We start from the raw sequence: 25538 nt of genomic DNA on the forward strand, positions 1-25538 counted from the left end.
TTTCTAGTGGGAACCATATAAAAATATTAGGGGCCTGATTCTGATGCGCTTAGGAAAGCATTCCCACCTAGGGCCTGATTCTGATGCGCTTAGGAAGGCCTCCTAACGGCATTTTCTCCTTCCAAATCAGATGGGGAACATGTCTTACCGACCGATGGCCCAATTATGATGCGGTTAGGGACATATGCTCCCATTGAAGTCAATGGGAGTCCAACCAAATCGGATCGGGAAGCAACCGGATGCATCGTACTCCGTTGGTTGGACTCTCCCGATCCGAGTGGGTCGGAAACCATTTCCAAACCGATTCGGTCTTGAAGCTTTCCAACCCGCATCAGAATTGGGCCCTAATATATGCAAACTGATAATGCATATTCTGCCTGGAGTATTAATACCTTGGTTTTGGTCCTTAGGAAATGTATAATTATTATACATACTCCATCAGGTAGATGACCATTAGTTACTTTAGCGTCTAGGTTTCACTAAATAAGAAACAATCAAGGGAGGAGGGATCAATTAGCCCCTTTCCGAGGACATTATTACAGGAACCACACTCTATATGAGATGATCTAGTAATGCCTTCCCTCCATCTGCTATATACAAGCATGTTCTAAAAGACTACGAATATTCCTAAGTTTTCCTTCTTCTATCAGGGAAAAGCTGTCTCTCTCCCTCACAGAGTGGTCCAAAAAGATTGGTTACTTATAACAAATGGTGCCTGCTTGTCGACTGGTGCTTGTGTGCAGTGTAGGCCTTTGGATTAAACACTTTTAAAAGGATCTATATGGCCTGCTGCCTCGATGAAAGTAAACCTCAGCGTGAGGAATGGCCTGTTTCCTTTTAAAATCTAATTCTTCTTTTATATCATTCAGTAACAGAATTCACTTTTTTAAGTTCATTATTCACTGATGAAACCATATGATATATAGTTACAGAGTCGAACACGGTGCTAGGGTTCCTGTGTTGCTGGGATGATTATTTCGGTGCAGGAAGAGAAACCTTCCTGCACAAAAACATTCACAAGAGGTTTTTACCTCGTTCTATGTGTGCAGCACAATGCAGCACACATAGAAAGAGGAAAAATGAGGAGAAACAAAAATATATCTCCTCTTTGTGCCTCCCTTACACCTCCCTTGGGAGGTGTACGTTTTTGGCACTCTCTCAGACTTACAATTTCTTGTAAATCTGGGGCAGTGTCAAAAAGCCATGGATGTTGCTGGGAATGCCCCCAGCAAAACCCATGGAAAGCCCCTTTAACACAGTTTTCTGCCTGAAAGGGGGACATATTTATAAGGCCATGAAAACCCATGTAACATGGCTTTACGTGACCTTCTAATATGTGACAATATTGTGCTGACGTTCTGGCGGCTCAAAAGTGCCGGTAGGGCCACATAAATGAGGCCCCCAGCTCTTACCTGGTGCAATGAATGCCTCACCCTTCTTTACATTTCAGAAGTTCAAACCTGCCGGAATCTAACAAGAAAAAGGTGTACAGTAATCCCTGTACATGTGCATTTTGATGTGTCAAGCACCAATCCAATGTTATTTCCCAACGTCTCAGGATAGGTGATATTTATTGCACCCGATAAATTACATGCCCCACTGTTTCGTTATGTTTTAGGTGCGATAATTAGCACCTATACTGAGAACTAGACCTCAGACTTAAATGGCTATAATAGTCAGTTGTTGAACACTGGTCTATTCGTCAACATTAGTTCTGGTTTGCACATTTGAAATTCTCAACTCACAAATAATGGTGGATTTGTCCAATTCTCCCTAAAGCACAGAACTGAAATATCCAAACAACATAGTTACAGGAATATAACTTTCACTATGGAGAAATATTAAAGTGATAGCGTGGTGATATTTGTAGTATTGTGGACATCACTCCTGGAATGAAAACCTGAAGCATCAGAACATGGATGTTGTTTGTTAACATAATAAAATGGCCCATAAATACCTGGCCCAGTGAAGTTAGAGATTTGTTAATTGCTGCTGCTTCCACCAATCTTTGACCAGTTGCTTCCGTCTTAGAAATGCGCTCTGATCCAGCCAGATCACACAATGTCAGTGTGCCGAAGGAAGCCACACCAGAGATACTGTCCACACCACTGACTCGCAGCATCACCATCAGGTGGGAACGGGAACTGCAGTGAAATTGCAAAACATGAAACAAACACGGTCAGCAAAGTAGGGCTCAATCATCTTTATAGATAGTTGCTGAATGAACTATTCAATTGAGGTGTGCCTCATTTTAGTTTGCTACTTCTCAGTTGAACTAAGAAACGGGACATGAACTACATATAGAGGTTTTCAGATTCTGAAAATCTATTGGCTGGGTAAAATAGTCAACTGTAATTAGAGATGTTTATTTTTTTCTGCTTTAAAATGAATGCTGTGTAAGATGTTCTAACGAGAATATCCGCTTTGTAGTTTTTTCCTGTACTACTTCTAATTTATTCCATGCGCTTAACATGTATTTGAATATACGTGAGTTAACCCATAAACTAGAGACAACACAAGTAATATCAGTACAAAGTTCCCTAGTACTCCTCATTCTCTCCGCCTTGCCTTGGCGGAGAGAATGAACTTGGTTCAGTCGCCATTGTGCAGTTATAGATATGTCATGGTGTCTAAAGGAAAAGCATTTTTTGTTAGGCTAGAAACTTTGGTGCCTTTTGATGGATTTTTAGCTATTTCCAGGAAAATTGCAGTGGGGGGTTCATGAAATGAAATTTTCCATTTTTTTTCTATTGGAAAGTTTGGCAAACAATACGAAAAAATGGCAGACATGTATAACATTATTTAGAAAGTATGCTTTCCATTATCTGGTGTAAATCGGATCAGCTGTGCTTGAGAAATTTTCATATAAAGTTAGTGCCCAGTGAGGTCATAAAAAAGTTTAAAAGTTCTCTCTCTCTCTCACTCTCCCTCTCTCTCTTTCTCTTTCGTCCCACAGTGCCCACAATCCCAGAAATAAATAGTGTAAGGGAGCAAGTTTGTCACATCCGGACCACCTGCTCTTATGGGAGCAGACCCAGAGGGGCCCTTGCCCCAAGGGCCAAAAGTAAAAAAAAAAAAATGTTGTGCCGCGGGTACCACAGTACTCCCACATGACTCATCATGGCCCTTTGTGCGGTACTGCGGTTCTCCCCCAGAAGTCACTCTCAAACTTCAACCTCATTGTAACACTGGACTGTGCAAGCTTCATTGGGTTAAGCTAGCACAATCCCATGGTACCATGGAGGTTAAGCTTGAGCCGAGTAACCATAGGAGTACCTCTGTACCACAGTGGCCGTAGTTATGTGACTGGAGTTATAGTTTACTGAGTTAAATATAACTTGCATCCTGCCATGCTCTGCTTATGACCTCACGTATTACATCATTCATGACATGTTAAATGAGAGCAATGATGATATCACTGATGGCAACATCCAATGAATGTGACAATTTGCTATACTCTTTTCAAAGTGGTACGTTTTCAGCAAGCTATATCTACACCCAATTTACCTAACACCTCTGTGGTGCTAATGGGTGTAAAATTTCACAACATGAGGCACATTCCCCACATAGGTGAAATCACTCACATTTAGTAGGTATTATGATCGGTTTTAAGTGGTATTCAGATGTATTAGAAACATAATGGCTCTGTAAACATTAATGCGATCAACTATATATTAAACCTTGAATACCATTTAAACAACATTTTGTCATTATTTCATGATACAAGATCAATGTTGAGTGCTATGAATGCCAGATTCGGCCTGATTCATCCTTGACTTTTTAAAGTTAATTAAAAAGACTAAATCCCACCTGCTGTCCTTAAATTATTTGTTCTTATCTATAGAAGACAAGAGGTAGAAGCTTTATTTATTTGTTTTCAGTATGCCTAACATTCTCTAATACATTTGTAGTCTTTACTACAGGTTCTCTGTGGTCAAATATTTTTTGCTTATATATTGATAGCTTTCCAATTCTTTTCTGCAGGTCCGGATTCATGTATTACTTGGGTTTCATTTGTAGCCTTGTCTCCAATATTAATCATTATCCTGGTTGCATAGAGTGAATATGTTATTGTCCCGTCTTCTGACCTCCCCACCTGCTTAGTTTGTTTTCATATATTTAGATATATTTTTCAGTTGTCTTTTTGCCTTGTGCTGCCTGTTCTTTTTCATCGTTCTTGTTCTTTTCCTTCTAGGATTTACCTTTGATATATTTTTCTTTCTTTTCTCCTCAACTTAGACATTCTTGTCTATAGACCTCCGGGCGACCACCATGGTTTCGGTAACAAGTTATTGGATAAGATCTCCCTCTCCATTAGTAGTTCACCCAATTTTACTATTCTGGGTGACCTTAATATACATCTTGATGAGGTAGATGCTGCTGCATCACAGTGTCTGTTGGACACTTTTGGAGTAGTGCACCTGGAACAAATAGTGGTCGGCCATACACATACAGCAGGACATCTTTTAGATCACTTTTTCACCAACCTTGGTAACATCAGCTGTGACCTACCTAGTTTTCTTCCGTGGTCGGACCATGCCCTGCTATGTTTTGCTTGGTTTCCAGTTGACCAAAATCATATAGCTAGTCTATCAAAGAAAGTTAGCCGAATTTGGTCGAGGATCTCAGTGGAGGATTAGGAGGACGCCCTGAGGATGTCCCCGCCGGTTCCTCATGATAACCCCATCATCGCCAATGAGGTCTTTAACGAGTGGCTTACCTCAACATTGGATTCCACTCTGCCAAAAACAGTGGTCCACCATCGGACAGGCCCAAGTAAACAACCTTGGTACTCTAGGGAACTCAAGGAGCTAAACCAACGTTGTAAAAGGGCGGAGAGGAAATGGAGGAAAGATTTTGCAACTGCCTCCAAAAATGAATATAGGTCAGAGCTAAGACTATATAAAAATCAACTAAAAATCACTCAATCGGCGTATTATCAGGTTAAAATCACTGAAGCAGCCAATAGGCCAAGAGAAATTTTTAAAATATTTCAAGCCCTGGTTACTCCCACCGGCCATTATTGATCCTCCAGATCCCCAGAAACGGTGTGATGACTTGGCTGTTTTTTTTGCAGCCAAGGTGTCTAACATCTATGCTGGCTTTGAGTCAACCGTACAGTCCTTTGGCCTTACGGAGAGCGAGGATGGGACTCCGGAGGAGGATGCTTCAGACGCATGTGTAAGACTCGATGCCTTCCCGCCACTCGAAGTGGCCACTGTGGAAAGACTCCTCGGTAACCTCAAATCGGGTTTCCCTCTGGATGCTGCACCGCCCGCAGCTCTTAAGCAGGTATCAAGGACGGTGTGCCCTGCTATTATGCAGGTCATTTACTCGTCCTTGGAATCGGGAGTGGTGCCCCCTTCCTGGAAGATGGCAAAAGTTAAGGCCCTTTTAAAAAAAAAACCTGGACCCAGAATATTTAGCTAACTACAGGCCTATCTCGCTGAAAGACATGTCAATCAGATCCTCTCCTCATTTGTTGAGACCACAGGTGCACTCCATTCCTCTCAGACGGGATTTAGAGCCAAACAGGGCACAGAGGCTGCCCTGGTGGCAGTGGTGGAGGCGACTAGGAGTATTGTGGATGCCGGGGGCTGCGCGGCGTGGTCCTGTTGGACCTCAGCGCAGCTTTCGACACTGTCAATCATCCACTCCTGCTACAGCGCCTCCGCCGGGGAGGGGTCTACGGAATGGCCCTCAAATGGCTCCAGTCCTTTCTAGCGGAGAGATTTTTCTCCGTTTTCGAGGAGGAGGTATCATCGGACCAACTGCCATTGTATCACGGCGTTCCCCAGGGATCCTCTCTCAGTCCTACCATGTTTAACATCTACATGAGACCACTGGCTGAGGTGGTGCTTCCCTGGGGAATTCAGCTTATCACCTACACTGATGATACACAGTTGGTCGTCTCCCTAGCAAGGGATGATACTTTAGACCAGGGGAGCAATAATTTGACCCCCTGTCTCACCAAATTTTTGGAGTGGATGACAGCTTCGTTTCTAAAGCTAAATGAGGCCAAAACTGACATCATGCTCCTGGGTTATAAAGCCCCCATCAACCTTGACCAATAGTAGCCACACTGTCTGGGCCCCCCTCCTACCCCCAAGACCCAGATAAAGAGCCTGGGGGTCTGGTTGGACACCACCTTGGGGTTCCAGTTCCAGGCCAAGAAGGTGGCGGCGACCTGTTATGGACTGCTTAGGTTCCTCAGGAAAGTGCTGTTCCTTCTTCCTGTTGAGGCTAGACGTGTGCTGGTCCAGTCGCTGATTCTTTCGCGACTGGACTATGCTAATGCCACCTATTTAGGAGCTCCAGAAGGCTCCATTCAAATCCTTCAAACAGTGCAAAAATGTGCAGCTCGGCTGCTTATGAATCTATCTAGACGCTGTTCGGCGAAGGCGGCTCTTCAGTCGCTCCACTGGCTGCCGATTCAGGAAAGGATCCTGTTTAAAATGTTCTGCGTGGCGCATAAGTCCATCGGAATGTCAGTCCTACCATCCTTCAGCCCTTGTTCTGCCATCATCAATCCCACAGATCCCTGAGATCCAATCAGCGAAATTTGTTGGTAGTACCAAGGATGAAGTGCGCCCGTATGGACGGCCGCCAGCTCTCCTTCCACGTAGCCAAGGGCTGGAACAAACTCCCAGATAACATCAGGCTGGAAACTAATCATCTTGCATTCAGGAAGCGATTGAAGACATTTTTGTTCCACTGATTGTCTTCTCCTGTCCTTGGGTCTTACAGCGCTGGGATGCCTCAGGGTAGCCATGTGCTATAGAAGAGCGTATTCAATTCAATTCAATTCAAAGTTCTTTTCCAATGCAGTTTGTTATTTCCTTGCAAAGATATTCTTACATGGCACACATTTTAATTTCATATTCATCTTCATATTCATTTTTGCAAATAATAAACTTTTTGTTTTATAGATTTATAATATTGGTATGCATTTAGGGTTGCAGCATGGAATGATAAAGGATTAGGACATCCCATTAAAATCCAGAGGGGTATTTCTCATGTAGGTAAACTAAAGACTGATATTACATTTATTCAAGAATCACATCTTTCTGAAATGGAGGACTTACAACTCAAGAAATGTTGGCTAAGCAATGTGTTTGTTTACAATTCCATGGGGACAACGAATAGAACAATTATTTTGTGTAACATAAAATGTAATATTTTACTTACTGCATAAGATTGTGATGTGAATGGTGGATGGATTGTCATTGAATTATTAGTGGAAAGAATGACACTTGAATTTTTAATGTTCATGGTTCTGTTTTAGTGGATAATTCATTTTGAGGTAACATTTTTAGGAAAATGCTAGAATATGAAGATCACTATTTTATCTTTGTTGGAGACAGTAAACAAGCAATGTATCCTTTACTGGATAGAAATTGTAAAGTTAAACTCAGTTAAAATTAAATGCATAAGGAATTTTGTTCTGCTATTAACCATACATACTTAATTGAGTTTGGAGGTTATACAATCCTGATTCATGAGAATTTACTTTTTTCTCACCACCTCATCACACTCAATCATGAATCAATTACTTACTCCTAAGTAAGAGTTTGACTCAGGCACTACTTAATGCTAAAATAGGTTCTATTTTAATCTTAGAACACACACCTGTTATCTCAGACATTGATTTAATATGTGTTCAACCTCATTCATGGAGATAGAGGTTTAATAATTATTTGCTATTAGATTAAAATTGTATTTCTAAATCACTCTCTGTTGTTTGGGATTCCTTTAAGGCAGCTGCTCGACATTTTGGTATTAAAAATGTTTCCTTCGAATAATGATTAGCGGAAGGGTAAAATTCTTCTGAAGATTAAAGAAACTTCAATATGTTTACTACAATTCTGAAACTATTACTTCACTTGATGACTTAATTGAGGCAAAGGTTCATTTTGATCATCTCGCTACTGAGTCTGCCTCTTCCTACATATTCAAAAGTAAAGCTAGATATTATGATGGACAGATGAAAACAGGAAAACTACTCTCAAAGTTTAAAAAGAAAGAACTAAAATGGAGTCCATATCAAATAATAAAAGTTAAGACTTATTTAAAGGAAAATACATTTTAAATGTTTTTTTTAACTTTTTTATAAAGATGTATATACACCAGATAATTATTAAGATATATTCAATGAAGAAAATAGTTCACAACAAAATTCTATTCTCAATTTTCTAAAATATAATTTCCTAAACTTTTACTTTTAACAAAAAAAAACCCAAATCTGCACAGGGTACATACCAGGAAGCCATGATAAGTTTAATCCCCAAACAAAATCAAGATTTAAAACAATGCAAAAGTTAGAGACCAATATCTCTTGTCAATAGAGTCTATAATTTCTCTAAATAAAATTCTACCTTTAAGAATTGATCCTATAATTCATGATCTGATTGGTCTGGAACAATATCGTTTTGTAAAAGGGAAATTTGCATTGGATAATGCCCAAATTTTCTTTGACATAAGAGTCCTCAAAATTAGATTATCCTCTGCCAGCTATCACTATAGATGCAGAGAAAGCCTTTGATATGATCAGTTGGGATTTTATACTCAAAACTTTAGAATGGTTTGGCTTAAAACCCCAAATGATAACCTTATTTCTTTACTATATATCACCCATAAAGCAGTATTATGCCAGATTATTCCACCTTACAAAGGAGAGTTTGTCAGTGATGTCCTTCACATCTAACATGGGCTTTAATTGGAATTCCTTAGAGGATATTATCAAGCCCATTATCGCCGTTTTAGCTGTAGTTTCTGCTGCTAAAACTACAATAATTTTATCGCCTGTCTTGATAATATGCCCCTAAATTACTTATGAAGAACATTCCGCGGCCCCTTTTGTGGTTAAGGATGGAGAACTCTTATTAATGCCTTGAATTTTAAAGAAATAGTATCCTTCACAACAAAACTCTACAATGCATCTTTGCCTCAGATTAGTCACACCTGCAACCTGCTGTTCCCTATTAATATAGCAACCAATATTTTCCCGGACGCTATGTGATACAATAATCTTATTAAGATTAATAAAACGGGTTCCTTATTGGAAGTCCTGGAGGGATAGAGGAATAGGTTGGGCATATCAGCTATTAGACAATGATATGGTTTTACCCTTTTTTAAATTTTCAAAAGAAATTGTCTTTGCCAAAATCATTTCAGAAAAAATATAATTTACAAAGTAACACTTTGTCCGATCCCTCTGGATGTTACAAGAAACAATCAGCTCTCCTCAGGACAACACTGGGTTGATGTAGAGATAGAATTCATATTTAGAAGCTGCCTCACTTTATACAATTCTACACTCGGACTTTAATCAAATCGAAAAAGGAATTAGTTTTGGTCACACACTTGTATATTTATTGTTAGCAGTTATCTTTCAGTAAATAACTTCCAACTAGAAAAATGCACTGAAGGTTAATGTTCAATCTTCGTAGTATGATGTTGTTTTTATCATAGGTAACATGTGAATTATGTATCACCAACTATCAAAAGGGATATATTATGGATTTCTGTCACAATGTTTCTGAATAACTCAAGTTTATTAGCTCATTGTTAGGATATTGCTTCTGAAGAAGTCAACAAACCACCTTGAATACTTTATATTAATATCTCTACGCCTTTAAATAATCCCTATCATTGTGTATACATAAGGATTTTCTATGAGATGGCCCAAGCAGGAACCATTCTTCTTATATATCTTGAATCAGATGACATGACAGATGATTTTGTCACATTGGGATACTTTTTCTGACTCTTTATTATTGTGCCTTCCACCTTCAATGAGGGCGAGCCCACATTACCAAAGAGACAGCTGCTCACTACTCTCTGTACCTGGCAACGTGGACAAGGTTTACATGAAGAGTACACTGTTATGTGTGAAGGTACAGGAACTGCCACAGACAACTATCCATGATGACAGTCGGTAAAAAAGCAGAACAGGCATGTGGGGTGGTGTGGCTCACTGGTTAGAGGCGGCAGACCCGGAAGCAGAGAACGGCCCGGGACCAGGGTTCAATTCCCGACGCGGCAAGGTCGTGGACCAGGGTCAACGGACTCGATAATTCTCGCCTCGGTGCCTACTCTAACCAGGGATCACACTCTGGGCATTAAGCTTGCCTCACCTCTACAACGGCCAGCCACAGACGCCGGGGATGCCTGGTTTCACCTTGGAGATACCCAGGAGGGACCATCTCACAGGGAAAGCCAGGACGGGTTCCCCAGCAGTCTTCAGCGCCAGGACACCCCGAGATGGGGGTAACAGTGCTCTTTACAAGTATCATCATTACATTACATGTGATGTTGGAGTGCTTTGTCATTGCATGACAGTGTCCCTCCAGCGTGCATGGCCTCTGCTGTACATAGGAACAAACCTGCATATTACACTACATTTGAATGCCATGTAAACTCCTAGTGTTCTAGAGCCCCTTATCTATGTGGCATTTCCTTGGCACTACTTTAATTTTAGAATGATCTTAAGGATGGTTTTAAAAAGTATGTTACTATATGAGACCCTGAAAGTAAAGGGACATTATGAAATCTGATGCAGATACAATTTCCCTCTTTTTAAGCACACATACACCCACCAGAATTGGGACAACCCATGCTACTGTTCTAAGCATGTGAACAATTTTGTGCACACAATTAACACTAAAAGCAATGTTCTTACTGTTACGACACCGAAAAAGCTGACCACACACATAAGGGCTAACTATATGAAAAAGGAGGAGGCTAAACACCTTATGTTCATCAAGGATGTAACAAGAAAAATGCTAGGTGGCATGCCACTTACTTTTTAAGGATGCCTGAACCACGGTCAGTTTACCGTAATGTAAAAAGAAACACAAGTGAGAGATTAGGAAGCTTGAAGACATCTGATAGACCCATTCACTGGCAGCAAGAAACAGATGTGGCATCTAAACTAGCTTAGTTAGTGGTGGGTATGCAGATGTCATGGGAGAGCTCAACATTGAAAGGAAGCACCAAAACCCCCAGCAAACATAGCAATATTCAATGGCTCGAAAGTAAATCTTTAGACACAGTGTAGGTGAAGGAGCTAAGATACAAAGCCAAAGTCCCAGGTATTAGGTCCAAATTAGGTCCAAATTAGAGACGGCCTAAGATGTGTGTATGATAAAAAAAAGAGCTGCTACAATTTAACATAGTTGGAATTATATGATTGATGTGTTAGTGACACGACAGACTTCTAAACCCTAGCAGCAAAAAGCAAAACATATCAATGACATGATTGCTTCATAGTAGGAGCAATTTGCTAGGCTGCTTCAATGGGAATGGCCATTCCAACATACCATGCAGTACAGAACTAAAGGAAGCATTGAAAAAAATACCCACTAAAGTCACCAGAGCCAATATCATTAAAACCCTAAGCAGACCCATACCAATGAACAAGAATACCACACTATTTTTCACACCCACATCTATAGAGACAAGAACCCCACTGGAACAAGTTAATCACCTGAGCAAACACTGAAGTGGTGCGACTATACTGACTAATGAGGGAATATATGTGAGGATGCGGAATGTGTGTACCATGGGATTTGACAGCAACTATGAGGTACCCCTCTCAGTGTGGGCCACCACAACTCACCACAACTCACAACTCACCTCGAAGAATTAAAGTTTTTTTTCCTCCTAGAAGTACCAAAACACCATCCCAATCAATAGCTCACAGTTTAGCACTAAGCAGTATCAGGGGTGGGTGATACCTTTTTAAAGTGGTGAGGCGAGTTAAATGCCCCACCACTTCCCAAAAACAAAATAAAAGACCCCCTCCCTCCAAAACCCCAAAGAAAAACACCCTTCCCTCAAAAACTCCAAATTAAAATACCACCCTCTCCAAAAGCCTAAAATAAAATAACCACTCCCTCCAAAAGTAATCATCATAAACTTTATTCGGCTTATTAATATAAAACCATAAAAGTATAAATTGTACATCACAATCACATGGTACATTTTATACAGTTCGTTTAAAACAAACTCAGAAGAACATTGTCCATAATAGCAACATTATAAGGTTGTTATATAGAAAATATCGAGTTATTCTGGGTATTTATAAGTTAAAGCCTCTAGGTGTGCCAATTTTTTACTTCTTTCAATGGCCATTGTAATATAAGTCATAACAGGCAAATAGATCTCACTTTTTACCAATGAACATAAATAATTAAAAGCATCCTGATCAAAAACATATATACCTCTTTTAAAAAGGGGGCGCTAAAAACCGTTTCAGATCTTTATAAAAACTACAAAATAAAAGAAAGTGCATTGTGCTCTGTCGTGATTTAGCATCACATGGGCAGTGTGGGAGGTTTTTAGACCATGCCATGTTTTTGGAAAGGCAAACTGTGCATGGATTATAATATCTAAACGCAATCTTGTGAGATAAAATCTTTGTTGGGTGGTTTTGACGATTGTCAAATAGTTTGGCTGACCGTCACACATATGGTGTTGCTGGTAACTAGCCACTGTTCGTTTTTTGCTCTCTTTTAGTTCTCTCTCCTTTTCTCTTTGTTCCATGAGTATAGTCCTAACCTCTTTTTTAGAATAGGTAAGAATTTTTATTGCTTCTGTTACACCTATGTCAGGGGCCAGTATTCTCAGGGAAGTATCTAGATGGGAAAGCCATTTCATTTTTTTCCAAGCATCTAGAGTAAGGCAGTCTTAAACTATACCCTTTGTAAACTGTGTCCCTGTTTGGCTCCAAATGCTGTACCACAGTGTAATAGGTCTAATATAGAAATCATCTTCTAAAAATGGGACTGCCAATTCCTTGTGTGATATATATGTCGAAATGGATTTTGGTATTGCCAGTAAGCGCACCATGAACAGATTTTCTAGTGTCTGTAATTTTGCAGTTTGTATAGCCCCACAAGGGGGCGCTATAGTCAGCACTCGGCATACACTTAGCTTTATAAAGCAACACAATTTCTCTAATTGGTTTTTGGTCTATTTTACTTGAGGATCTAAAAATCGATTTTATTACTCTTAAAAATGTCAGTTTTGATATATCTAGTTGAGTATCCCAAGAGCCGGATGCAGTAAACTGTATACCCAAGTATGTAAAAGTTTGTGTCTCCTCTAATCTCTCCCCCCTAATAAAATGTGCCCTCTTTTTTGCCCTGCTTTTCCCGGCTACCATGTTAACAGTTTTTTTCAAATTCTCTTTCATTTCCTTTTCATCCATAAAATCTACAAATTTATCTATTAGCAGCTGTAGCCCATTAGCTGTTCTTGAAAGCATTGTCGGCATAAAATAGGATAGGAACGGGCTGGGAGCCAACCATGGGGACATCAGCTTTGGTGCCTTGTAGGCATGCATCCACCTCATTTATATAAAGTGAGAAGAGCAGGGGAGCAAGAACATATCCCTGTCTAATTCCACAGGTGACTTTGAAGTTGCCTGTACACTCCCCGCTCGGGCCATATCGTACTTTTGCTGTAAGATGGGAGTACCATTGGGATAGAAAATGCATGATGCTTCTAGATCCACAAGTGTTTTCTAGAGTTTATTATGATTCACCAAATTGAAGGCACTGCTCAGATCGGAAAAGCATAGCTGCACTTGCTCTGTCCTCGCCACTGTGTATTTATTTATTAGGAGGTGTAAGTTGACACATTGTTCTATTGTCCCAATATGGGATCAAAATCTATATTGAGTGTTAGAGAGTATATGTTTGTCCTCCGCCCATTCTTCTAACCTTCCTAATAGAATTTTGCCCATTAGTTTGGCACTAAAATCTGAAAGAGATATAGGGCGATAACATTTCGGATCACCTCGATTACCTTTTTTTAAAAATAGGGACTATAGTGCTTTCCGTCCCTCAAGTTGGGAGGAAACCCTTTATTGTAGTATTACATACTTGGGTCAGCATCTGTGCTCATAAAGTGATGTGTGCTTTAAAAATATCGATTGGAGCAGGGGCCGATAGGCGTCTGCGCCCCTATGAGTATTGGTTGATCACAAGGGCAGCGGATAAGCACCTCATCTCTGAACTTTACCGCATGCTATTAGATCGGTATTCCTGGGTGTACAATTCTGGTAGGGCTCGTTGGGAGCGGGAATTGGGACGCGCACTCAGCGCCAAAGACTGGGACGGTATCTACTACTGCGCACGCCACTCAGCCTATCACATGGGTTTGACTGACACTCTCACCAAAATTGTTTCCTACTGGTTCTATACCCCAGAAAGACTACACGAAATGGATCACAGTCGAGAGGCGTCATGCTGGTGCGGCTGCGGGGAAAGGGGGTCCTTGGTCCATCTCCTCTGGGACTGCGTCCACCTCCAGGGTTATTGGAAGTCAGTCCGGGATGAAGTTGATTCCCATTTTGATACTGAAATCCCACGATTCCCCTCTTATGTCCTGTTGGGCCTGCCAAATCCCATAACATACCTGCTAAGGTCCCACAGGGGCAGACTGATCACCATCGCTATTGGGTCCGCATTACAGAACATCATGTCGCTATGGCGTACCACACATACTCCTACGTTCCAGGGATGGCTTTATCGCTTATGGGCGGTCCTTGGCATGGAAAAACTATCACTGATCAAAGCGGGTGAGGGGGACAAATATGCAGAACTGTGGCAGCCATTCCTTTCCCTATTAGCCATGGATTTTAGAGAAATCACATGTCCTAGGTACCTGCACCTACTGCGTCTTTCCCAGACTGAGGGCTGAGGAAATGGAAGGGTGACTCCCTTGGCTGGGGAGGTTCCGACCTGGAACAGGGGTGGGGGGGACGTTGGTTTAGGGAGGGGATGGGAGGGGGCGGGGTGTTTTTCTTCTTCTTTATAATTTTTTGTGTTCTACTTGCCTGACGCCGAGGCCTATATGGTGGCATTGATTATCCTATAAAATGGACATTAGAGGGTCACCTAAGAGACTCATGAGTAGGAGTCCCTTGGTGGGGTATGCAGAGTGGCCTTGGGGCATTGGGATTGGCGGTCCTGCGCCAGTCCCGTTCTTTGACACACAGCTCAGGGTATGGAGGTTGGGGGCGGCGGATGTTGGGGGTAGCAGGGTGGGTGGTGCCCATGTAACTACTAGCGTCCAGTGCGATGGAGGCACAGCACCCTGAGCACGCACTTTCCCCTTCCCCTCCCCATTCTCCCCTCTTTCCTCTGTTTTCTGACGCAGCCGGTCCGATTGGGTTGTAGGCGGCTTGCTGTGTTAAATAGTTGGTGACCCACCGTGATTCATTGATATGACTGCATAGAATCGCATTACTGAGCCGGCCCGTTGGGTTGTAGGCGCCCTTTTGTCTATGTCTGCTGTTTTGAGTATACCTAATAAAACAGATTTAATACTAAAAATATCGATTGGGACCCAGTCAAGGCCAGAGGCATTCTACTAGCAGCTCTATTTAAGGCATTGGTGACCTCTTCCAGTGATATATTGGAAATATTTGATGATTCAATTTAATAAAAATGTTTTAAAGGCATAATACCAGTACTGCCTTCTGATAAAAATGTTGTAAAGGCATAATAACAGTATTGCCCCCCTCCAAAAGTCGAAATAACACAAGTAGAATAACATTTTGAATAAATAAATAAAACAAAAGGTTCTCACCCACGGCTGCACGTCTTCCTCTGTGTTCTACTTCTAAATCTGTGGGGAAGTCGAGCTCCCATATCGAATCCAGACCCTGCTCTCATGCTGTTAATCAACATGAGCACTGAGAAGGGGGGTCCCAGTAATAATTAACCAAATACATACAATGGGTAGCAAAAAAATGCAGAACTTACAATTAATTCACAAACATTGTTGTTTATTCACAATGTTGTCATGTTTTGATTACCACACACATTTCATACATATATATTCAAAAAGTGTTCAAAGTGCCCCTGGGAAGAAGGGAAGTGGTATGGTGAAGGGTAGTGAGGGTATAGGATGGTGACATAAAAATGGCCAAGCGGCCTCACTGTACTATGTATTTTAAGTCAGACATAGACATAAAAACCATCAATGTAAAAATTAATTAGGAAAATATCATGCTCCACATAGTACAATAATTGTCACAGTCATGGAGTAGAGCTGAAAGGTACACAAAGCTGTCGACGTTTCGACCACCTGAAGATGGCAGGCACTAATTATCTCCTTGCAGTGGGGACTTCATCAGGACGGGGAGGACGGGGCAAGAGACCTATTTAGATAAGTAACGAATGTATATTATAATATTTTGCATAAATCAAAATAGTAAAATCATTCAGCGCATGAGTGTGTTAGACAAGACATACCAAAGGTTGCTTGTCTCGGGAGAGGATGAAGGAAAAGAAAACTTTGCCAAAGGGGAACTTCAATACCTGTAGAGAAGGATGGTGTTTGTAAATACAGAACCAACTGGAATGAATGGGTCACAAAGAATAATGGGGTAAGTCAAGTAGAAAAAGACTCACATGGGTAGATAAAGATGGATTGACCCTCGGATCTGAAAAGAAGCAAAGCAACACGCCATTACTTATGTGCATGCTCCGGTGTTAACAAAAGTCGTTTTACAACATTTCGTTCAAAAGAAAAAAGGGGGGAGGAATGTAGGCTTACTTTGATATTGACGGCAGGAGTGTCCGAGATTCGCCCGTGGGTCGGGCACATCGCGGGAAAAAAACCGCTGCGACGAAGACCGTCGTCAAGTAAGTACAACGTCTGTGGAGTTAAGGATCGGGGTCAATTTTAAAAGGGCCAAAATAGTTGAAAACTAGTTGCCCGTAGGGCCTGTGCATACCGGAAGAAAACAGGAATCAGTCTGTCTAAGATCGAAGCGCGGTCAGCAATGGTCAGCAATTTTGAATATATATTTATGAAACGTGTGAGGTAATTAAAACATGACAACATTGTGAATAAACAACAATGTTTGTGAATTAATTGTATTTTCTAAAATGTTTTGCTACCCATTGTATATATTTGGTTAATTATTACTGTGACCTCCCTTCTCAGTGCTACCAATACCCAGGTCCCAGTGACTTATATTGGGTGAACCCTTCCTATATACGTTAATCAACATGAGAGCAGCACCAGGTCTGGATGGATAAGGCTGGGTAGACACTCCTTTTGGTCCTGGAGAACTGTTATTGATCTCCACCTAGCAGTCTAAGACAGCTGGGTGGAGAGCTTCAAAGTGCGCATGTCACTTTGGCTGGCACAAGAAAACCGGCCAAAGTGCCATGCGAACTTTGGAGCATCCAGCTAGTCACTACTTCTGTCCTCTACTGCAAATCAGCAGCAGAGGACACGCCTTGCATGTCTCTTGGCTTGGGGTTAGCTGGCTGCTGCAGTGCACACTTCGGAAAAACAAAATGGCAATCAAATCTTTTGATTGCCATTTTATGTTTTCATTTGAAGCTCACATCAGGCAGGGGGGGCAATAATCCCCCACCCTTGTTAAGAACCCACCGCTGGGCAGTATCCGCCTAAAATTTGCATAACCTGCACAATATTGTGCCTATTATCTGGATTCAACACCAGGTTTAAATAAAGTTTAAATTATTAATTTCATGCTGAGTTAACATGTTTAACTGTGAGTTAATCAGAGGGGGAGGTTTAGGTTAGGTGGACATGAAGATTGTGGTACTTCTGGCAAACATCACAGGTAAATGTAATTCAGGCGCGTCCAATGTTCGATTTAGGGTATGAATATTGTACAACGTGCATCAAAAGAAATGTGGTGTATCCCATTTTAAAATAGCACTTACTTGCAGGGCACAATATGGGCAATTAAGGCACATCAGAGACTCAGTACAAGCTGATTATGCTCCCAACTCAATGCCTAGCAAAATTGCAGCTTTGCAGGTTTCGCCACTATCGTTCAGTTTACACAACACTCTTTTTCATCCTGTTTGTTTATCTCTGGTGGAATTGGTTTATTTTAGAAATGTTTTTCTAATATCTTCTATCTATAACTGTGTTCCTTCACATTGAAACGCCTTCTTGCTCCACGGGTCTTCTGGGCCCTTAATCTTGCCTATTGTACCCCAGTAATACAAAAAATTTAATAAAGTGAGTTGGTAGATAACACGTTGGAGACATACTCATCACAGTACTTTGAAATGATGTGATTAATGTTTGTCTAGTGAACATCCTTCCCATTACAGTGTTCCAGTTCAATCAATCAATCACGGCATTTGTATAGCGCACTACTCACTCGGGAGGGTCTCAAGGCGCTGGGGGAGGGGTAAGTTACTGCCCGAACAGTCAGGTCTTGAGCTGCTTCCTGAAGGAGAGATGGTCTTGGGTTCACCGAAGGTGGGTGGGGAGGGAGTTCCAAGTCTTGGCTTCCAGGTAGGAGAAGGATCTTCCTCCGGCGGTGGCTCTGCGGATGCGTGGTACGGAGGCAGTTGTGAATTCTTTCTTCTTCATTTTGGGGTTTCCCCTTGTATTTTGGCTTCCTGGGTTGTAAATTAATTTTTCAAATCAAGAGCATGTAGGAGTGCCGGAAATGGCTGCATTCTGGATTGCTGAGTATGTGTAAAATGACAGGCAGTTGACATGGACCAATCAATGATAAATGCACCAAATTACCTGTAATATATAGTTCAATTTCCAAAATAAGCATGAGCAAAAATGAGAACTGTGTGTGAACTCCTTCGCTGCTAGCCCTGACCCCCCCCCCAGGGGCTAAGTCTTTTTTGGGCTATTTGGGGTAGTTTGCGCTTATGTCCCTGTAACTTTTTGTCAACATGAGGTATCCACGGAAATTTGCACCCTTTTTTTCCCACCACCTTGAGGATTCTAAAGGTACCCAGGGTTTGTGGATTCCCCTTTAGGGGACTCAGAAATTAGCCAAAATACAGCAATTTTCTTTTTTGTAAATGAGGAAAAAGTGCTGCAGAAGAAAGCATCTGTTTTTCCCCCTGCAAATGGTATCAAGAAACGGTTTGCGGGGGTGAAATCACCATCTTCCCAGCTTTCAGGGACAGGCAAACATTTGCCAGAAAACACATTTTTAGCATTTTACTGGGACATAGCCTATTTCTGAATTCAGCAAGGGCTCATTTGGTAGATCCTTCAAGTTTTTTTTACAGAAACTAACAGTTGAAATTAAGAATAATTGAAAATAAGAAAAATTGAAAATGAGTTAAAAAAACAGCCATTTGTGCCAACGTTTTCACCTGTAACATCTAAGTATGACAGATTTTTTAAAGCAATATACCATTACATCCGCTGGACCCTTCTAGTTGTGGGGATATATAGAACGTGTAGGTTCACCAAGAACCCGAGGAACCCAGAGCCAATAACTGAGCAGCATCTTGCAATGGTTTTTCATTGTGTACTGGGTATATACCAATTTATTTGGTAAAATATAAAGAGTGACAAAAGGTATCGAAAAAAACTATATATTTCCCGAAATGGGAACAAAATATAGAGTTTAGAAACAGTAGCTATTTGCACACCTCCGAAATTGTGGGTACCCGTACTAGCATGTGAATTAAAGGACATTTTCCAAAGTGAGTTCTTTTTTACACATTGTCTTACATTTGGAAGGCAGAAATGTATGTAAAGTCAATAGGTAATAACAGTTGCTCTACAATTCTGTGTTCCTTAAGCCTCCCAATAAAAACAGTACCTCGGGGCGTGGCCAAGATTGGCGGAGCGAGCAGACATGTTTTGCTCGAGCTCCATCCCTGCTGGGCCCATCACATTTCGTTAGCACCCGAGGCCTTACTAATCATCACCGGAGGCCCCCACTAGCTGTAGGGCACCGACGATACCTCTGCCCCTTATCGAGGGCAGATCATCCCCAATCCGGAGCGAAGAGCTTTATGGTTTGTTCTTTCCTGTGAGCCGGTGGCGCTGCGCTGCCCGGAGCTGAGGACCCTTTGTTGCCCGATCAGATCCCGCCCGGCCCCTCTCTGTCTCGGTGACACAGGCACTGGGCGTGATTACGCTGGCACCGCGTCGAGGGCTGAGGTGCAGATCCATGGTACACCGGGCCTGGAAGTGAGGGAGATGGTTCAGGCCCAGGTCGACTAAACTGCGCCCTGTCTTATGTTGCTGAGGCCATGCTGTGGTGAAAAATTACCTGCGACTCTGCCAGCATGAAGATTGGCAGAGTGCTGCCAGAGAAGGTACTGAAGGGACAGTTACCCATGAGTTCCTGGAGTCCCTATTTGCTTCGCAGTAATGACATTCTGGCCATTGAAATGGACCTGCAAGCTGACCTCAGAGAGGTGCAGAGGGATATCGATGCAGTGGGCGAGGGAGTCACAGCTCTTGAGGATTCCACAACGGCCAGAGACGAAGAAAGTGCCCCCTTCAGCAAGAGGTTATACGATTGCATGACCAGCAACTTGATCTTCAGGCGCACTCAGAAGACCTGGGGAACAGGTCAAGATAGAACAATGTCCAAGTCCGCTAAGTCCCTACAGGTGCAGATGGAGAAATTCTAGAGGAATAGGTCCAAGCACTTTTACGAGCGGTTGTGCATGCCCCGGCGGAGTCCATGGTTAAAAAGGACCGATTTCATAGAGTGGGCCCCCCTTGACAACCCAATTGCCCCCAGGCAGATATCCTAGTTTGTGTGAATGATTTTAAAGTGAAAAGGAGAGTCTTAAGGCGGCCCGCTCCAACCAAACGCTACAATTCCGAGATCTCACTCCACAGCTTTTCCAAGACCTGGCAGCCAGCACTCTTCAAAAGCAGAGAGACTTCCGACCTGTGACCAATCATCTGAGATCAGCTCACATAGCTCACTCCTGGGGCCACCCATTCCGCATAATTTTTCGCTATGAAGGGAAACTTCAACAGCTTTGTTTCTTAGCAGAGAGCAGCAAACTGTTAAACCTAGATCTAGATAGCTCGGCCTCCCAGTCTTCAGCTACAGGGATGGGGGCTTCAGCAACACGTCAGTGGGGCCCACGGTCCGAATCGAGGCTGGATCGCTTATGCCCTGACCCTGCAACAATGGTCAAACAGCGATCGGCAGTGCTTTGGACACTCTCTGGCACGGAAGGGAACTCTGGACTCTAATGACTGAGGTATTGTTTGATGAGTGAGCTGCTCTACCTGATTTGACCTGGGGGGACGGGTTGGGTTACTTTATTGATGGGAGCTGACCCTTGCTCTCCTGGCTGCCCTATATTTTCTGGCCCCCCTCTGGGATGGACACTATGTACTTTTTATTTTTGTTTGCATTCATACTACTGTTTTTAAAAAAAAAATTTGGGTAGGTCAGGGATCCCTGTCCGGTGAGACTCTTAGAATCGTCCCTTCGTGATTGGTCTTCCATGGTGTCTTCAAATGATCAGCAATTTCCTTGGTCTGCTAAAATTCAGTGGTCCTAAAGCCTAACATACATAGAATCGCTATCCCCTGAAGGCATATGGAGATTAAAATAGTTAGCCTCAATGTTCGCGACCTTAACAACCCTGTTAAGCAGAAGGCAATACTCTTTCTACTTGAGCAATCCGAGGGTGATATTTGCTTGCTTCGGGAGACCCATTTACTCTCAAAAGATACACACAGGATGCAAGCTAGAAAATTTACCTGTCAGTATTGGTACCCCGGAAAGGGTAAAACGGGTGGTGTGGCCATTTTGTTTTCCAAATGCTTTAGGGGCACAGTGTGGGGCTCTGTGGCGGAGATTAAGGGGCATCTGTTACCTCTGAGGGTATGGATAGGCACCTTTCACTACACAGTAGCTTCAATCTAATCCTCTAATGAGCATCAAGAAGAGGTTTTGATAGAAGCACTTGCCAAGGTACTTCATACACCTGACCCTGCTGTGGTGGTGGCCAGAGACCTAAACTTGGTGATGGATTCAGTGATGGACCGATCTGACTCAAGGACCGGGGGAGCGGGGGCTCTGTCCCTATCTGGTAGGGAGTGGCTGGAGGAATGTGGGCTAAGAGACGCCTGGCGAGGCCTGCACCCTAGTGACCGTGACTATACATACTGCTCTGCAGCATATAAATCCTTTGCCCTCTTGGACCACTTTCTTGTCACTTCTTCCGCCTGAGAACGAATCCAGGCCTCCTCTATTGAAGCCCGGTCACTCTCGGATCACGCACACATTACTCTGACTATGCGCACTTCCTCCCTAGCAACTTCACTACCACAGTGGTGCCTAAGAGATTAGTTGCTGTCGTTCACGACAGTTGTAAATGCGCTATAAACAACATTGACAGATTACATTACACTTAATGATGACGGATCCACTGCTCTATCCTCGATATGGGAGGCACTTAAACTGGTCGCCCGCGGGGCCTTAATTGCTAAAGCTCCACATGAAAATAAGATTCAAAGGAATAAAAGGGAGGAGCTTGATTAGAAAGTGAAGGAACTTGAGGTAATTCACATACGCTCTGGAGCCCCCCGGATCTGGAGACAGCTTTAGAAGGAATGGCTCCATCTCTGGAGCCAAGATCTGGATAGAGCTGAACACGCTGTGGTGAGATTGTAGCATAAGTACTTTGTGGGGACAAATAGAGATGGTTACATGCTTGCATATTGCCTGCACAGCAAAGAACATGCGTAAGCAGTAAAAACCGTGGGGAGAGCCAGGGGTTGGAGGTATCAAAGGACCTTGGCATTGCAAATGCCTTTCAATCCTTTTATATCTAAACAACAAGAGAGGTAGGGATAAAGAACACTCCTATTTCCCAATCAAATATTAAAGAACAACAAAGGAGTGGCAAGAAAACTACTAATTACACTCGCCTTAATGATGGTCCTACACATTTCCTTCGAGAGGATATTTCGGAGTTGGAAAACACTGCTGAAAGGGATGAAATCATTACAAAACAAGAGGCGGATTTTTTAACTACTACTGAGGGTAAAACACCTTATTTTTACACTCTCCAAAAAACACATAAAAACAGGACCCCACCCCCGGGAAGACCTATTGTGTCAGGGATTGGGTCTCTATTAGAACCCCTTTCCAAATATTGTGATTTTTTCTTGAGACCAGTGGTAGAGGGTACCAGTAAGTATATAAAAGACACCAAGAGTCTCTTGAGCATGTTTAATACAGTTACTTTGCCGGAGGGACCATGCTTTCTAGTAACTTTAGACATTGAAAGTCTATATACCTGTATACCTCAGGATCCACTATCAAAGTTTTAACTGACAAGCTGGCACGATCAACATGGGAGTACACCACCTCACAGACTTTTGTGATCAATTGTGCCACTTTGGCTTTGAAACGTAATTACTTTGAATATCAGCGTGAGATTTACCTACAGGTCACAGGGACGTCAATGGGCAGTACTTTTGCCCCGAGTGTGGTGGGTTTATATGTCTATGATTTCGAGTGTAGATACATCCCAGCACAGTCCAACCCTTTCGCATTGAATGTAACCATGTGGCAGAGGTACATCGATGATGTGCTGGTTGTATGGCAGGGGACTGAGACGGCTCTCATCTCGTTCCTTGACTGGATCAATATGTGTGACCCGCATCTGAGGTTCACCCATGAATATGATAAGGAGAAAATCGTATTTTTGGACGTGACCATTTCCCGAATGTGAAATCAACTACGGACTAAAGCTTATCACAAACCAACGGCCAAGAACAACCTCCTACAATTTTCCAGTTTCCATCCTCGCCCTCTGAGGGAGAATCTCTCCTTTGGGCAGTTTTTACATCTTCAACGTAATTGTAGTGAGCTGGCTGACTTCAAGGATCAAGCCAAAGAATTGACTAATAAACTGCACCATAGGGGTTACCCCAAACATCTCCTCCGTAAGAGCAGTAAAAGAGCCAAGAACCAAAACAGGGAGGCCCTTTTGGAGGAGTATGTAAAAGAACCGTCTGCTGATACCCCACTAACATGTGTTACCACCTACAATCGTATTTCTAATGCTGTAAGTAGGTGCATTAACAAACACTGGAAGATCCTTACAAGTACAAATCACGATTGGGATAAGCCCCTATTCTCCTATAAAAGGGCTAGAAGTCTTAAGGATTCCCTCGTGCACACACGTCCCCGAATTGAAATGACGGAGGAGACCCGTACAGTTCTGAACACATGGGGTCTTCCACCGGTTGTGGGCCACTACCCATGCAGGGGTGTAGTGTATGTCATTTAACCACGAGTACAAAGTCCCTGAATTTGGAAACAGGGAAACTTTGACAACAGAGGAGTCACACAAATTGTAACTCAAGTAATGTCATGTATTTAATCATCTGTGCCTATGATCTTAAATATGTTGGCATGACCACCAGGTGTGCCAAGCAGCGTATCTGCGAACATCGTAGTAATGTGAGATGTCGTAAGAATACAACAAAACTGACAGCCCATTTTTTGCAATACAATCACACACCGAATGATATGAGGTGGACGTTTATAGAACAATTAACTGGGCATAACGGACCACAAGGTGGCCTGTTCGAGAAGGAGCAACAATGGATTTACCGTCTTTCCTCACATCGGTCAGGGCTAAATGATGATATCCCCTGGGGTTCTGTAATGAGAAGATAGACTGGATTAGAGTCTTCATATTTACCTGGTACAATACGTGCATATGGGATCTTTAGGGTCTCGGAGCACCTGGTGTTCGGTAATGAGAAGATAGACTGGACCATAGTCCTTACATTTACCTAGTACAATGCGTTCATTTGGCACCTTTAAGATCTCTGAGCGCCATGTATATATTATAACGAGTGCTTTGAACACCTGCGTTGCACAGGATTTCTGATTTAAGTTCTTCCTTTCTGTTATCTAGTCGAGGATGCGAGTCTGTTATGTTACAGCTCTCATCACCCGTAAGGTGATTTTAAAAAATGTCGCTTTTTTCAAAAGTGTCGTTTATACATGATAAACAAGAACAGAAAGGTGGTAATTTCCAATTTCTGGTGACACTGACGTGTCTGCCCTTCACAATGCTATTGTTTTGGTAATACGACGGAGCCTCATGGGTTAAGATATATATCTAATATATAAGATATAAGGACTGACATCATTATCCCACAAAAGAGCATGGATATAATATCAGATGATGTATTTTAGAAAATATGTCTTTACATCACCGTTATATCACACTCTTTGTCACTATTATTACTTTGTTTTTCCACCTTTGGAGGCTCGCATGTCGTGATGTGCGTGTTTCCCGGTTTGTCGGGACAATAAAGTTGTAGATAAAAAACAAAGTGACTATTTTGAGATCGGAAGTTTCTGAATGCGGCGAACACGGCGTAATGACGTCAAATGCGTCATTCAGGAAAACATGACCCTGATCATGTGACCTAAGGAAAGCATTTGCACTTCTGCTTTTGACCCGCTAAACACCGTTCGGGCCGCGGATGTGCACTAGATAGGTTGCCTGTGGGGAGCCGGCGAGGACACAGGGCCAGATGTAGGTAAATGTCATTTACCGATTCTTAAATACCGAATTTTAACGATTCGGTATTCAAGAATCGGTAAATGAGATGTAGAGAAAAAACCGGTATTTATTACTGATTCGGTAAAAATCGGTATCGGACTTTCGGAATTTACCGAATCGGTATTTACCTAATCGGTAATTACCGAATCGGTAATTCCCATTCATCCCTATGGGCCAAAAGGCCCATAGGAA

The 25538-nt window shown here is 42.3% G+C and overlaps 1 protein-coding gene across 1 annotated transcript in view; it reads right to left on the reverse strand.

The window, feature by feature from the left end:
- The window catches only part of LOC147751304 (uncharacterized), a 538297-nt gene that overhangs the window by 77282 nt on the left and 435477 nt on the right, over positions 1 to 25538 (reverse strand). The window contains exon 12 of the mRNA XM_086938187.1: positions 1958 to 2144. Coding sequence (XP_086794313.1) covers positions 1958 to 2144 — 187 coding nt within the window. The remainder of the gene's footprint in view (positions 1 to 1957; positions 2145 to 25538) is intronic.

This window comes from Lissotriton vulgaris, chromosome 1_1, assembly GCF_964263255.1.
Source record: "Lissotriton vulgaris chromosome 1_1, aLisVul1.2, whole genome shotgun sequence".
Classification (NCBI taxonomy): domain Eukaryota; kingdom Metazoa; phylum Chordata; class Amphibia; order Caudata; family Salamandridae; genus Lissotriton; species Lissotriton vulgaris.